The sequence below is a fragment of the Corvus cornix genome, chromosome 28 (genome assembly GCF_000738735.6).
Source record: "Corvus cornix cornix isolate S_Up_H32 chromosome 28, ASM73873v5, whole genome shotgun sequence".
NCBI lineage: Eukaryota > Metazoa > Chordata > Aves > Passeriformes > Corvidae > Corvus > Corvus cornix.
The window spans coordinates 1,065,120-1,081,525 of NC_046356.1; the positions used below are offsets into that span (position 1 = coordinate 1,065,120).

General features: G+C 57.6%; 1 protein-coding gene across 8 annotated transcripts in view; it reads right to left on the bottom strand.

Annotated features, from left to right (window-relative positions):
• Positions 1 to 16,406, bottom strand: part of TCF3 (transcription factor 3) — an 82,660-nt gene that overhangs the window by 36,758 nt on the left and 29,496 nt on the right. For 7 of the 8 annotated variants that reach the window (XM_039566063.1, XM_039566062.1, XM_039566061.1 and 4 more), the window contains exons 4-5: positions 3,430 to 3,503; positions 2,289 to 2,385 (exon numbers count right to left, since the gene is read on the bottom strand). In XM_039566063.1, the coding sequence (XP_039421997.1) occupies positions 2,289 to 2,385; positions 3,430 to 3,503 (171 nt within the window). The remainder of the gene's footprint in view (positions 1 to 2,288; positions 2,386 to 3,429; positions 3,504 to 16,406) is intronic. The other variant, XM_039566056.1, reaches the window with a different exon arrangement.

Below are 16,406 nucleotides of genomic sequence, written 5' to 3' on the forward strand. Positions count from 1 at the left end.
CATTCATCAGCTACCACAACATGTTCATCCTCATCTGCTCCCTCCACCTCCTCAAATTTTAAAATTCCCTGGTTCCACTCAACCGCCCCATTAACATGAACTTCCCACCCTGAGGGGCACCTTGCTGGCAGCCAGGGCCTGGCACCAAGGGGACACATTTCCCAAACTCTCCTTTCCCTTCCATTTTTCTTCTGCTTTTACAGAAGCATTATTCCATCTTCACGCCCTTTCCCTTTGCATTTTGCCACTCTCAAAGTCTTCAGAAGCAGCTTGGAAAAGAGGAAGAGAAAATCCCACCCCTGCTCTTCCCCCGTGTCCTTCCTTTCAGCACATGAGCAAAGAGGAAGGGTTAGATGGGATCTTGGGAAGGAATTGTTCCCTGGGAGGGTGGGCAGGCCCTGGCACAGGGTGCCCAGAGCAGCTGGGGCTGCCCCTGGATCCCTGGCAGTGCCCAAGGCCAGGCTGGACATTGGGGCTTGGAGCAGCCTGGGACAGTGGGAGGTGTCCCTGCCCATGGCAGGGGGTGACACTGGATGGGCTTTGAGGTCCCTTCCCACCCAAACCACTCCAGGATTCTTTGATTCTACAATGAAAACTGATTTATGTATTTTGGAACCTGCTCCCAGAATCGATGCTTTCTACTTAAACCACGTTCAATTTTAGGAACAAAAGGGTCTTGGAAATGTGAGGAACCCTTTTCCCCCCCTGGCTGTTCCCTGTTTCAGTGGTGGAGCTCCTGGTGCTGCCCCTGACCCCCCTGGGGAGACGCAGCCTCTTGAGCCTGGGGCCAGAGTGTGGCCACTGTCCTGCGGGCCACGGGGCCACCGCTCACCCTCAGCTCCAGAGCCACTGGGAATCGCCCATGGGGGCTCCACGTGCCGGGGACTGGCCGGGCCTGCAGGGAGAGCTGCGGTGGCTGCCAGGGACCGGGAGCCCTGGCTTTGAGAGGGAGCCAAAGGCTCTTCCCTGCACACATCAAAGGGGAAACCTCCGTGCTCCTCCCCAGGCAGCTCCTTCTCAGCTGGAAACTCTCAAGGCTGCCTTGGCCCCAGGACTGGGCTGGGCCCTCCCATGCACATCCCCTCCAAACCCCGCTGGGCTGCAGCAGGGCTCCCCTGTCCCACCCAAAACCTTCTCCGTGCTCCACTGACATCCTCCTGGGGCAGAGAAGGACGATCCTCCCCTGCAGAGGGACAGGGGGAGCTGCTCAGAAAGGCTCCTCCCCTGCACAGGATCCCCACGGGACACCCAAGCACTGTCCCCAACAGCACAAGGGGTGAAAGGGGGGAGCAGAGCTCACAGCGAGCCCTGAGCCAGGCCAGGAGGGGCCAACGTGTGGCTGCTCCTGTCCCAGCACAACCCTGCTCTGCTCTTCCCCTTTGCCACCAGCTCTACAGGGGGGATTTTGTGCTGGGGGGATTTTCTGTTTCAAACACGATTCCCTCTTCTTTCCCCTCCCTTCTGACCACGAGCGAGCCCTGCCCCGGCCCCGCTCCTCCCGCGTGGGCTGGAGCGCTTTAACCACCCCTTCGTGGGCAAAGGTGGGGAGGACTAACCCCAATTCCTGACCTAATGCCATTAGAGCTCTCTAAGCCCTCCAGGAGGGATATTTTCTGCTCTTATCTCTCCTCCCACCCCCGGGCTGGCAGAGGCATCTGGGTGAATGGTCACACGCATCCGGTCACGCAGGATCACCGTCCCCAGGCAGTCCCTGTGAGCTCCTCAGGCTGCCTGCCTGGAGCTGGGCATGGAGGAGCCAGGCAAGGCTGCTGGAGCCTGGCAGGATATGGGAAGAGGCCCCTCCAAACGCTACTGCAGCAAAGGGAGCATCCCCAGAGCTCTGGGACACGGCCAGCAGCCCCTCGCAGGTCACAGTCACCCAGCGGGTCTGGTTGGAAGTGACCACAGTGGGGTCAGCTGGTGCCATCTCCCCACTCAAGCAGGGTCATGCCAAGTCCTTAATAAACCCTTAACAATGAGCATCTCTCCCCCCCTGATTCCCAGCTTCCAGGAGCACACTCAGCCCATCCTGGCAGGCATCAAATCCCTACTACTGCCTCGAGGTGCCACCATAAAGCAGGGGAATAACCACACACACAAAACAGCTGGCACAGCTGGCACTGATGGAACCCTCTGGACACCACCCCCCTGGACCACAGCTTGGAGAACACCTGGAGCAGCTCCAGCACAGGGAACAGCAACGCTGTCCCAACGCTCCCCCCAGCACGGGCCAGCCGGTGGCACGAGTCCCCTGCCCCGGGGAGCTGGCAGGCAGCTCTGGCACTCACCCACGAGTCCAGCTCCCAGGAACGGTGACGAGGAGATGCTGTTATGGGATGGCAGGTCCCGGTGCTCGCCGTAGTGGGGGCCTTCGCCATAGCTCTGCTGGGACAACAGGGGACAGTCACAGGGAGCGTGGGGATGCTGAGCCCAGTCCCGAAACACGAGGCTGCCAGGGCCAGCCTCTCCCAGGAAGGGGCAAAGCCAAAGGCTCCTTGTAAAAAAGGCATGGGAAGGATTTTATCCTCATGCTGAGGGAGAGCTGGACAGTGCAGTGGCTGTGGTGTTGGGAGGGGACATGGAAGGAGGGGACATGGCATCATGTCCTGGCAGCTCTTGGGCAGCACCCACCAGGCAAGAGCCAGGCAGCCCCTCCCTGAACCAAGGGGGTGAAGGGGTGAGGAGAAGGCTGGATAAATATAAATGTGTATTTTTAGATATATTTATATAAATATATAAATTCTAAATATACAAATGAGAGTTGACACCACAGCCCCAGCTCTGCCGCTGACCGGAGGGGAGGGAAAGGTGCCATTGCAAAAACAAATCACACAAACCCATTAAAACAAAAATAACCCCATTTCCATGAAGTTCATGGCGTTTCTCTCTTCCCATACTCAGGCCCCAGTCATGAGGTGTTGCAGCCTCAACTCCTTCCCTGCAAAACCCTTCCCAAGTTCTCCATCCCCACCAAGGGCTGGACAGGGTGACGGATTGCAGGGATTCCCTCCTCAGGTTCCCAAAGTCTTGGGAGGAAGGTGCCCAGGAAGCTTTGCCATCAGATGAGATCCCTCAACCCACTCAGATCCCTCAACCCACCCACCCGTGTCTCCTCTGGGGACCTGTCCCACCCCCTGAGCCCCCTCTTCCCACGCCAACACTGGGTGCAGGGAGGGAGATGCCTGAGCAGCCACAGGAGCCCATCCTAGTGCAGGTCTGGGAGAGGTTTTTGGAGGAGGAACCTCAAGGAGACCTCAAGGCAGCAAAGCCTGGGGAGATGGGGATGGAGGAAACCCTACAGACTTCCCAGGATGCACGTCCAAAATGGGGCAAGGAAAGCTGTTGCAGGGTTAGGCCCAACGCTCTGAAAGGCCCAGGAAAGCCCCCGCTTGCTTTGGTTGGAGCTGGGTGTTTGTGCTTTGTCCTTACCCTTCCTTGGTCAAACGTGGAGCTGTTTTGATCTCCCGTTCCCCAGGAACCTGATCCCGGCCTTTCATCCAAGCCTACCGAAAAACAGGAAGAACAAAGGTTACTCTTTGCTTTATCAGCAAAGCCTCAAAGGTGTTCTCGTAAAATTAACTCTTCCTTCTACAAACAAAACAATATTTTCATTAATAAACCACTTCCACTTGGCGTGACTGAGCCTCCCCTCTGCCTCCTCACCTTCCCACTCCCGCTGGGAGTTACTCCACAAACTTCAAAGCAAATCCCACCACAGGCTGGAAATGGTTCAAAACGTGGGACAGTGGGAAGAGGAGAAACAAGTATTTTAACTCCTTTACTCCAGAGAGCACCCACGAACCTCCCTCACCCACGGTGAAAGGGACTAAACTATGAACCAAAACCACATCGCATCCATTTGGATGCTCCAGCAGGACTTGAAGTTTGCCCATGGTGCTGCAAGATCACAACCAAACTCTGTTCAGCACTGCACCTGAGCACAGAGTGCCCAGAGGCGAAATCCTCAGGTGGGAAGTGCTGGGGGTCCAACGCTCCAGAGCCACCTGTCCAGGGGTGCTCCTGCAGCCCCCCAAGGTCCCCCTGAGGAGGTGGGGCCAGCACAGCACGCTCCCAGCCTTGCCAGCTTTAGCCCTCCCAAGAATATCCTCAGCAAAAAGGGATCCAGCCCAAACCGGCAGAGGAGCAGGCAGAAGGGTTTGTGATGTTTCTGCACAGGCTGCGGTGGGAAATCGGCTCCTTTCATCCCCTGCCAAGGCCACGCAGGCAGCAGCTCCTGGGCTGCACAAGGCACCCGAGGAGCCAGGGAATCCTGGAATGGTTTGGGCTGGAAGGGACCTTACTCAGCTCATTCCATCCCTGCCATGGGCAGGGACACCTCCCACTGTCCCAGGCTGCTCCAAGCCCCAATGTCCAGCCTGGCCTTGGGCACTGCCAGGGATCCAGGGGCAGCCCCAGCTGCTCTGGGCACCCTGGGCCAGGGCCTGCCCACCCTCCCAGGGAACAATTCCTGCCCAAGATCCCATCCAGCCCTGCCCTCTGGCACTGGGAAGCCATTCCCTGGCTCCTGGCCCTCCATGCCTTGTCCCCAGTCCCTCTGCAGCTCTCCTGGAGCCCCTTCAGTGGGATGGGAATGTCCAGCATGACACAAAACCCCGGGATGCTGCATCAGCGCAGCTCCCACAGTTCCAGCTGATCCCACAACCCCACAGAAGGAACCTTCCCTGGTAAACAGCCTCGACCCGACTCAGCTGCAGGATCTCCGACTGTGCTGCTCCATCTCCTGCTCCAGGGGCTGAGCAGGGGCTGGTGAGCAGCAGTTGGTGCTCAAAGGGGGTAAATCCAGGGATTTGAGAGGGGCTGAGCAGGGTGGGGGTCCATCATCTCTGGAGGTGCTGCACAAACCCTGTGAGCTCTGCTGAGCTGGACAGGGAGAAATCCCAGATGTGCAGAAGGCCGAGGGTGAGGATGGCACCAGCCATGGACACTTCCCAACCCATGGACACCCCCAGTCCCACACCAGGGGCCACAGCGGCCAGGGAGTGACACCAGAACCTCCCCGTGGCAGCACCAGGGCCCTGTGGCTCTCTGGGGACCCATCCTGTGCTGGTTCTCCCAGCGGGGATGGCACTTCCAGGTGCCCCAGGATGCCCTTTCAGGAGCAGGGAGCGGAGTGGCAGCAAGGACACGGGGGCAGGGGGCCAGGGCTCACTCCCATTTCGCTTGGCAAGGCTGATTATTATGGCAAACATGCCTCGGATTTGTCTCCTCCGCTCCCCTCACTGTTCATTTAACCAGAAACTTCTTTCAAATTACATCCTTCTATTTCTGTGCCTTTGTGTTAATCATTTCCCCAGAGAATTGGTGTTTAATTGCTGTCTAATTTGCATAATTATGCATATTAATCTCCACACCTAATGAATATTCATAATTCTCATTTAGATTTTGTTTTCTAATCAAAAATTTCCAATGTGATTACTGTGCAGAGCAGGGATAAGCCTCTAATAATACCTTGGATACTAGGGAGAATTACTGCCAATTCTCCCACCTCCTACTTCCTAGAATAAACTTTTGCTTTGCTAATGTGTTTTTCCAAAGCAATTCATCTGCAATCCCTGCGAAGCCCGGCGAGGCAGGAGGCAGAAACGCTCCTTTGAGTCATTTTGCTGTCATGGGTGCTTTTAAAGCTCCCCAAGGGTCGGGGAGAAGACACGAGCAGGATCAGCAGCCTTGGACATCCTTGGACAAGTGGTCCCTTCGGGCTGGAAGGACAAGGACTGCAGCACCACAGTCCCCAGGAGGAGCCCCAGGAGCCTCAGAGGCAGAGGGGAAGCCAAGGTGTGGGGGTCCCGACCCTCACACCCACCCTGCCCCACGCAGGATGGGCTTTGGGGGGCCTGGGCCACCCTGGCTCACCCTGAGCTCTCACAGAGCCCTTGGTCCTGCCACCACCCCAGCCACAGCAGAGCAGCATTCCCAGGCCAGGATATGCCCGGAGAGGATGCTCAGTGGGCTCTGCAGGGAGCTGGGGTGCCTGGAAGTCCAGGGAAACTCTCCTCAGGTTGTTGAGTCTCCCTCCCTCGAACGTCCCTGCAGATCTGCTCCTGAGTTATGCCAGAACAGTCTGGCCACAACCCTGTGCCCTGTGCTCTGGGATGCCCCTGCTTGAGCAGGGAGGTGGGGCCACATGAGCCACTGTGGTCCTTCCAACCTGACCCATTCTGGGACTCTGTGCCAAAATTCCTGAGAAATAAAAGTAAAACCTTGCCCCGTCTCCCTGAGGAAGGAGGGAGAGGAGACAGCGAGTGGCACGGGCAGCAAAGGCTGAGGGACACACATGCCCTGGACAAGGACAAACCCCTGGCATGAGCTGCTGCACCCTGTGGTGCCACCAGCATGGCAGAGACCTTGGAGAGGGGCCAAACCCCTGAGAGCTCCAACAGCGGCTGCCGAGGATGAGCCACTCGTCCAGAGCATGTCCAGGTCCCAGACCCCCTCCTTGGCCCCTTTGGGACCCCAAGGGGGGTCACAGCAAACCAACCCTTTCTTTTTCAAGAAGGAATTGTTCCCTGGGAGGGTGGGCAGGCCCTGGCACAGGGTGCCCAGGGCAGCTGGGGCTGCCCCTGGATCCCTGGCAGTGCCCAAGGCCAGGCTGGACACTGGGGCTGGGAGCAGCCTGGGACAGTGGGAGGTGTCCCTGCCCATGGCAGGGGGTGGGATGAGATGGGCTTTAAGGTCCCTCCAACCCAAACCAGTCTGGGCTTCTGGGATTCTGTAACCCCTGGGGAAACCCAAAAGGTCTCCTGTACCTCCAGGTAGCTCCTGTGGCTGCCAAGGTGAAGTGAGGTTCCATTCTCCCACCAAAGCAGGAAAGAGCACCCCAAGGCTCTGGAAGCACCTCTGAAGGTGCCCATGCCAGCTCTGTCCGATGTCTCCGGGAAAATAAAGCCTTGCACCTTCCCCAAGCTGCAGCCACTGGCTTGAAAGGCACCAGCAAAAAATCTCCCTATTTTCAGCCTGCAGGTGTTTTAGGAACTCAGGGATTTCTGGGATGAAGCCAGGAAAAAGCAGACTGCCCTCTTTCAATGTCTGGCATCTGTCCTACATTCCCTGCCAGCCCACTCCTCCCTCCCTTCGTATTCCTAAGGAGCTACAATTTGGCAGCCAATGCCCTCGGCCAACCCTGCAAAATCCCAACGTTTGGCCGAGGGCAGGTGTGCCAGGAGAAGCTCCCATCAGCAGGATTTGCTCCACTCAAGGCACAAACCCCAGCCATGGCATCACCCCATGCACGGTCACACACCCCAGCTCTGTGAGCACGGAGCAGCCAGGCTGGACATGAGAGGAGGGAGAGGAAGGGCAAGGGGAGGACCAGAGGGAAGCTGGGGTGGGAAGGACACAGCTCAGCAGCCCTGGGGCTCATCCAAGGGCACCCCAGCAGCTGTGGAGGTGAGCCAGGTGCCCAGGGAAGGGTCAGAGGCACCTTGGGGCACCTGGGAATGCGTTTCCTGCCTCTGGGCATCGCCCAGGAGCTGCCCCAGGTGAGATGGAGATCCCAGGGGAATCCTCTGCACCCCAACTGCGCTATCCTTGTGCACAGACCTGCCCTAAAACACCCACAGTGCTGGCAAAAAGACCATAAAGCCAAGGAACTGAGGGGAGGTCGTGTCCAAAGAGCCACGGAGCTGCTACAGGGCTGGAGCCCCTCTGCTCTGGAGCCAGGCTGGGAGAGCTGCGGGTGCTCACCTGGAGAGGAGAAGGCTCCAGGGAGAGCTCCGAGCCCCTTGCAGGGCCTAAAGGGGCTCCAGGAGAGCTGCAGAGGGACTGGGGACAAGGCATGGAGGGCCAGGAGCCAGGGAATGGCTTCCCAGTGCCAGAGGGCAGGGCTGGATGGGATCTTGGGCAGGAATTGTTCCCTGGGAGGGTGGGCAGGCCCTGGCACAGGGTGCCCAGAGCAGCTGGGGCTGCCCCTGGATCCCTGGCAGTGCCCAAGGCCAGGCTGGACATTGGGGCTTGGAGCAGCCTGGGACAGTGGGAGGTGTCCCTGCCCATGGCAGGGGTGGCACTGGATGGGCTTTGAGGTCTCTCCCAACCCAAACCTCTCTGGGATTTTGTGATTCTGTGACTGAGAACTCCCATGGCACTGGGCTGAATTCTGTCTGCACGAACAGAACAGTGCTCGGCTCTGCCACCCTTCCAGTGCTCCCACCGTGAGCTCTGCGAGTTTCGGAGACGCCCGCGTGCCCACGCTGCTGGCAGGAGCCAACTTGATTTTAAAATAACCCCATTTCCCAACTCCCCAAGTTAAGGCACACTTTCCAATTGAGAAAAGACAAAAATAGGAACTACCTCCTCTCGCCATTAATACAGTTATTAAACCGCGTACAGATTAATTGTGCATTTTAATAACCCTGAGCATGAATATTCATAACACATTTCTTGCTCATGTTCTAATTAAAACATACTAATAGAATAAGATGTAGCTGTCAGACAGTCATTTTTTTTTCCCTCATGGTTTTCCTGCCGCAGCCAAGAAGAGCTGATAGACATGAGCTGTCCTAAGCTTCAGCAGGGATAAAAATAATTTAACCACATTTCGGCTCAGAAAAGCCATCCTTGGTGCAGTACTGAACCCTAGAAAGGGCTCTGGACAAGTGTCCAGTGACACAGAGCAATGAGAGCCAACCCCATCCAGGAGGAACGGAACCACTTTGGACACACAACTCCAACAAAAAACACGGGCAGAGAGTGATAGGAAAGGAAAAGGGAACTGCTTTACCTAAAGGAGGACAGATTTAATTCAGGTATTAGGAAGGAATTGTTCCCTGGGAGGGTGGGCAGGCCCTGGCACAGGGTGCCCAGAGCAGCTGTGGCTGCCCCTGGATCCCTGGCAGTGCCCAAGGCCAGGCTGAACATTGGGGCTTGGAGCAGCCTGGGACAGTGGGAGGTGTCCCTGCCCATGGCAGGGGTGGCACTGGATGGGCTTTGAGGTCCCTCCAAGCCAAATCACTCTGGGATTCTGTGTAAAGGCATTAAAGAGGGGCAGGGTTTTGTGATCCATCCCACACCCCACATCCCTCCTGCTCAGCTCCCAGCCTGTGCCTCCAGCTGCCACCCACGGGAGCTGGAAATGCCACACCAAGAGAGGCTGCCCTGGTTTCAACAGCCAGAGCCCCCAAACCCAGCTGGGCACAGGTGCTGGTCCTGGAGCCCTGAGCTCTGAACAGCCTGAGGACAGCACCGGGATAAGGTGTGGGAGGGAACGTGGCTCTGGAGGCAGCTCTGAGCACAGCCAAGGGCCCCAGGGCACATGGCCTTTGTGTGAACGGGCCGAGGCTGGGAGCTGGGCTCGGTGCTCCCTGTGTGTCCTTCCCAACTCAGGACATCCCAGGAGCTGTGAAAGGTCTTTTAAAACAAGCTCAGTCCCTGACAGCTGCTTTGCTCAAAGCCAAGCTCAAGGGGTGTGCAGCCATCTCTCCGGATCCAGAGGACATGCAGGGATGGAGAACGGGATGTTTTACTCCTGAGCCCTCTCAGACACCATTTGTAAAGCAAATACAGAGTTTTTGCTCTTAAATCCTGTTCCAAGGGGTACCCTGAGGAGAGCGTGCGCTGCTGGAAAGCTGCAGCCCCAAATCACGGATTGGTTGGGGTTGGGAGGGACCTCAAAGCCCATCCAGTGCCACCCGTGCCATGGGCAGGGACACCTCCCACTGTCCCAGGCTGCTCCAAGCCCCAATGTCCAGCCTGGCCTTGGACACTGCCAGGGATCCAGGGGCAGCCCCAGCTGCTCTGGGCACCCTGGGCCAGGGCCTGCCCACCCTCACAGGGAGGAATTGCTGGAATTTCTTCTTATGACTCAAAATGTCCCAAAGGCACCCCATTTTCACTGTCAGGAGGAGGAGGAGGAGGCAGCCAGGGACCCTCACAGCAGCCCCGGGGGTGACACTGGGGGACACTGCTGGGGTTTCTGTGCTGCTGGAGCTGTGACTGAGCTGGGCTGAGCCTCTCCCTCCCTCCAGCCTCCACAATCTGCCCTCCCTAATCTGATTCCCAGCAAAACGACTGGGCCAAGCTTTATTATTTTAAATTTTATTAAAAATATTTAGGCCAAATCCCTCCTGTGTCTGGAGGAGGTCTGGAAGCAGCTGTAGCTGCCACGAAGGTACATCCTCCATCCTCAAGAGAGACCACACAGTGCCCGTGGTGGGGATTTGAGGGCCAGGAGGGAAATTCCAGCTCTGCAGCCACAGCAGCGCCCGAGGGTTGGAGCAGGAGAAGGATGTGGCAGCAGCTGGAAGTAAAAACCCCACAGCCAGCAGCTTTTCAAGCTCATGGAATATTTAGGTCCATGGAATGGTTTGGGTTGGAAGGAGCCTTAAAGATCATCTAGTTCCAAGCCCCTTGCCATGGTTATTCAAGCCAGAGAAGTCCTGCTCCCCACCTGCCTCCCTCGGGGGTGGGATGGCTCGAGCCACCACAGGCAGGGCCACCGGTGGCCCCGTGCTTTGACTGGAAGCAGAGGTGACAGAAGGCTGCTCGATAAACACTTCCAAATTAAGCGGCTTTGTGTGCTAATCGCTCTGGTGATCAGCCCCACAGCAAAATCTCTGCTAAAAGGGATTGGAAATCAATAAAATTAGTCGACCAGTAATTAGCTTTAGTCCCAGGCAAACCAGCAAAGTTGTTTTTCCTGACAAGAGTTGGCTCCACTCTGTGAGGAACGACCCAGCTGGGCACCCCCTGGGAAAGGCCCTGAGGTGCTGGCACAGGCCCTTCGAGGGAAAAGGGGGTGCTGGAAGCAGCTCCCAGAATTCCTGTTTATTTACCAGCCCCATCCACCCCCAAATAGGAAAAAACAGCTGTGAGTGGATGGCAGCCGGGAGCTGTTTACAGGACGTCGATTGTGGACGGGACCATACAATTCCTTCACTTCCTTTTCCCGGCGCACGACAAAACAATTAAAATAAAAATAAGGCGGGGAGGGGGGGTGAAAAACCCACCCTGAACACCTGGAGGGCAGCACGAGGTCCCTGGCACTGCCACCCTGCAGGGCTCTGCTCATGGGGCAGGTCAGGGGAGGTTTTGTCCCCTTCACTGCCTTGAAATTTGAGGTTGGACCAAAACTGACTGGTTGGGACCGTGAGGCTCAGCTGTTCTGCTGCCCTGGCAGTGCCCAAGGCCAGGCTGGACGGGGCTTGGAGCAACCTGGGACAGTGGAAGGTGTCCCTGCCCATGGCAGCGGGGGGAATGTGCTGCCACTTCCTGACCTGTCCAGGGGCATCAAGCGGACCAGGTGGTATTTCCCTCTGGGACAGGGACCCAGGGAACGGCTGGAGCTGGGTCAGGGCTCAGGATGGATCTCAGGGAAAGGTTCTTCCCCCCGAGGCTGCTGGGCACTGCCCAGGCTCCCCAGGGAATGGGCCCGGCCCCGAGGCTGCCAGAGCTGCAGGAGCGTTTGGACAGCGCTCTCAGGGATGCCCAGGCTGGGGTTGTTGGGGTGTCTGTGCAGGGCCAGGGGCTGCACTGATGATCCCTGAGGGTCCCTTCCAGCTCAGGATATTCCAGGATTCCACAAACAGATGCTGTGGACCAGGACAGCCCAGTGACACCATCCCCAAAGGGGACACACAACAGCACCCATGTTAAACCCACAGATCCCCGCATGATTTCTGGGCAGATTCTGCCCCTTTATCTTTGTGATAATGAATGAACCCAGAACCCAAAGCCAGGACACCCCCCCACACCCCCCTGATTCAGGGAAGCACCTGCTGCTGCTGCCCCCTCCCCAAATGTGCACTCAGGGATAATTTTTGACTTCAAAAAGCTGATGCCACCACTTTGGTGATTGTTAATTCCTCTGCTCAGCATCTGCTCGGCATCTCCTGCACTATATTCCAGTTCAGCAGTTTCTGCACACACACAGATGGGTTTTAGGAAATGTTTGGGGCTGGGGGAAAATGGGAGAGAACCAGGGAAGGAGTGGGGAAAAATGATCCATCCCCCACTGGCTTTCCATGAGGGATAACTATGGGGGGAAATTAAAGCTACACCAAAACCAAACCAAGCCAGAAAGAGGAGAAAGAGCCAAAGAAGTACTTCAGTAACTCCTGGTCTTCTGGAAGATGCTCTGATATCACTGGAACTGCTCTTGGAGGACAGGGCAGGCTCCAAGGCAGCCCCCGGGCTGGTTTTGGAGGTGCTGGTGTGGTACCCCACAAACAGAATCCTGAAATGTCCTGAGTTGGAAGGGACCCACAAGGATCACTGAGTCCAGCTCCTGTCCCTGCACAGGACACCACAGCAATCCCACCCGGTGCATAAACAATAATAATTGTATGCAACAATAAATGTACAAAGCAGGGATGAGGAAGTTTTGGAAAAAGCAACAAAACCCAAGCAGCAAATTCAGCCATCCCTCACTTCAGACACGAATCGCATTTGCAGATGTAGAGGAAGGTCCCCACTGCATTCTAGGGAGTGTTTTTATGGTAATCAAAATAAAAGCTTGCCTTTATTTTAAGTCATCATTAAGGAAATTAATCACTTGGGCCAGCCCAAGCCTCATCAAGGCCTTGCAAAACAACTGCACAGGCTGCCCATGGTGGTACCGGGGCACAGCCACCACCCCCCGTGCCCAGAGCATGGCCAAGGATCCGACCCAGGGTGCCAATGTTCACACCAGCAGTGAATTGTTGGGCTGTGCCCCTCCTGGAGGATGGGATGGAGGGATGGATGGGAGCAGCCCTGGGGAGAAGGACTTGAGGGTGTTGGTGGGTGAGAGGCTCAACCTGCCCCGGCCATGGGCACTGACCCCAGAAACCCCCCCTGTGCTGGGCTGAGCCCCAGCGTGGGCAGCAGGGGAGGGGGGATTCTGCCCCTCTGCCCCGCTCAGCTGAGACCCCACCTGCAGAGCTGCCCCAGCCCTGGGAACAACATCAGGAGCACGGGGAGCTGCTGGAGCCACTCCAGAGGAGGCCACAGAGATGCCCCAAGGGCTGGGAGCCCCTCTGCTCTGGAGCCAGGCTGGGAGAGCTGGGGCTGCTCACCTGGAGAGGAGAAGGCTCCAGGGAGAGCTCCGAGCCCCTTGCAGGGCCTAAAGGGGCTCCAGGAGAGCTGCAGAGGGACTGGGGACAAGGCATGGAGGGCCAGGAGCCAGGGAATGGCTTCCCAGTGCCAGAGGGCAGGGCTGGATGGATCTTTGGGCAGGAATTGTTCCCTGGGAGGGTGGGCAGGCCCTGGCACAGGGTGCCCAGAGCAGCTGGGGCTGCCCCTGGATCCCTGGCAGTGCCCCAAGGCCAGGCTGGACATTGGGGCTTGGAGCAGCCTGGGACAGTGGGAGGTGTCCCTGCCCATGGCAGGGGTGGCACTGGATGGGCTTTGAGGTCCCTCCCAACCCAAACCTTTCCGGGATTCTGTGATAGAAATCCAGTGAGAGAAGTGAAGGCAGGGAGGCCTTTGGGCCTCCCAAACACAGGGAGGATCCACTCCCTGCAGCAGGAACGCCCCAAGAGCAGCAGCCAGCCCCTCTCCCAGCCCCTCTCCCAGCCCCTGGGAGAGCCAGCAAGATGCCACACGGAGAAAGAAAACAAACCTGTGACGACAACCAGAGGGAAGAAAATAAACTTTAAAGCTCAAAACACTTCCCCCAGCTGTAAAAACAAAGGCCAGCAGTGACCAAACACGAGCACAAAGGAGCGGCGGGAGAAGGGGATGGAGGATAACACAGGCAGGGCTTTCTAAAGGTCATCAGCCTGTGGGACGAACCCACCGTGCCCCTGGTCCCCAGCCTCTCCAGGACAAACCTACCCATGTCCCTCATGCCCAGGCTCCATCCAGGCCTGACGGCCCTGCAAGAAGCAGGATGACAAGGAGGGTCCAAGGGAAACGGACCAAGAATAACACCGGGCTGAGTCAGCCCCACAACAGGTGTCAGAGGAGTCGCTTTTCTCTGCTGTCCCTCAGATCAGCCGTGCTTTGGAGGGGCAGCTCTGCTCCCTCTGCCCAGAGGGAAACAGAGACCCAGGGTGAGGTGACAGTGGGAACCCCACAGCCAGGCTGGACAGCCCTGCGGTGCCACTGCTCTGTGACAGGGACCATGGAGGCTGGGAGAGCACAAGGGGATGTCCCAAACCTCTGGAAGCAGCTTGGGATAAACCCAACCCTGCAGAACAAACAGGAGGTGGCCCAGACCTGACCCTGTGGTACCCCCTTTATGGGAGGGTGTCACAGCACAATGTCTGTCACAGAGTCATGGAAAGGTTTGGGTTGGGAGGGACCTCAAAGCCCATCCAGTGCCACCCCTGCCATGGGCAGGGACACCTCCCACTGTGCCAGGCTGCTCCCAGCCCCAATGTCCAGCCTGGCCTTGGGCACTGCCAGGATCCAGGGGCAGCCCAGCTGCTCTGGGCACCCTGTGCCAGGGCCTGCCCACCCTCCCAGGGAACAATTCCTGCCCAAGATCCCATCCAGCCCTGCCCTCTGGCACTGGGAAGCCATTCCCTGGCTCCTGGCCCTCCATGCCTTGTCCCCAGTCCCTCTGCAGCTCTCCTGGAGCCCCTTTAGGCCCTGCAAGGGGCTCGGAGCTCTCCCTGGAGCCTTCTCCTCTCCAGGTGAGCAGCCCCAGCTCTCCCAGCCTGGCTCCAGAGCAGAGGGGCTCCAGCCCTTGGGGCATCTCCGTGGCCTCCTCTGGAGTGGCTCCAGCAGCTCCCCGTGCTCCTGATGTTGTTCCCCAGGGCAGGGGCAGCTCTGCAGGTGGGGTCTCAGCTGAGCGGGGCAGAGGGGCAGAATCCCCCCTCCCCTGCTGCCCACGCTGGGGCTCAGCCCAGCACAGGGGGCGTTTCTGGGGTCAGTGCCCATGGCCGGGGCAGGTTGAGCCTCTCACCCACCAACACCCCCAAGTCCTTCTCCCCAGGGCTGCTCCTGATCCGTTCTGCCATAAAAGCACAGACAGCCCCTTGGAGAACCTTCCCTGGTTCCGCCTCTCGCGCATTCAACAACATCAACACATTTGCTACCGCAAGACTACTGAAATTCCGTAGATATGGGGTCATTCCCAAAGCCAGGGGTTATATTCCATTAAACAGAAAGCTTCAGGGAGAAGACTGAGCATAAATCCACAGCCTGGTTTTCCCAGGTCATTTACTGTACCACAGAGCTGCACACCCACGAGAGCTGCAGATGCTCCACACTCACACGTGGATTGCTGTCCAAAGGGACAAAACTCGCTCTGCTGAGTGAACCAGGGAACTCAGCAGCCTGAAGCCGGCGAGGACTGAAACACAGCGGCTCCCCTGGGACACTCTCGGTGACCTCCCGTGCTCCTCGGGCCATGGGGTGTTTTGCACACCCCCACAGATGCACAGAGGAGCTGCAACACCCCCACTTAGCAGCACCCACCTCTATTTCCGCCCTGATTTGCATCTTTCCAAGTATTGTTTAATTTGCAATGTAAAATCAAATTACAGCCTCAGAGATGCAACCGGAACACTGGGGAACAGAAATCTTCTCCCACTTGGTTTCCATTACTCACCAAGGAACATTAACGGGGACAGAGGCTTGTTTACTTCCAAGTGACCAAAAAAAACCCCCACAAGTTTGCCAGAGGGGCATTTGAGATCAAACAGGCAGGCAGTGCCAGCCGTGTGTACGTGAGCCCTCCCAGCCCTGCACCGCTGCAGCCCTGCAGGTAGGGAGGCCAGGGGCTGTTAAAAATTACACAAATTAAGGATGGCTTCCAAAAAATGTGGAAATTACGTGGGGAAGTGGCCAAACACACGTACACCCCGCCGGGGTGGCCTTGGCAGTTTGCTTGTGAGCCTCCTCTCAGCAGGGAGAGGGATGGTGGGGAATGACTTGTGCACTAAGGCACAAGTCCCTGCGAGCTTCCTTGGGAAAAGCAGACCCCAAAGGGGTGAGGGAGACAGGCAGGGGTGGTGATTCCAAGCCCAGGGGTGTGGTCCTGCGGGGTGCTGGGCCCCTGTGGATGCCCCAAGGGCGCAGGATGCGGCCGCAGGGCCCGAGAGCCAGCGCTGGCCCAGACGATGATTCAGCCCACAGGAAGGATCATCTCAGAAGAATTGTTGGACACAATGAGGAAAACTTTCCCAAACAAAGCGTTCTCACCACCACCTGCCTCCCTCCCTCAGCCCGGCTCCTGCTCGAGAGTAACCTCCAGGCTCTGGTCACCACAACAAACGTCGGTGGTTTTGTGTTCCCCTTTCCCAAGGTGAGCATTCTCGGGGCACAGCGGGCTCAGAATTCCATCCTGGCCCCCGAGAGCAACACAGAAGCTGCCAACAAAGCCCCCGGCCATGTCCAGTTACAGCCAGCAACCTCAGGGCTGCAAACTTCAGGAGCTGGATACACCCAAAATATACAAGCCAGGCTTCCTAAGGCATCCCTAAAGCAAATCCATGGGTCAGAGCACACCATGTGCAGAGTTTTGG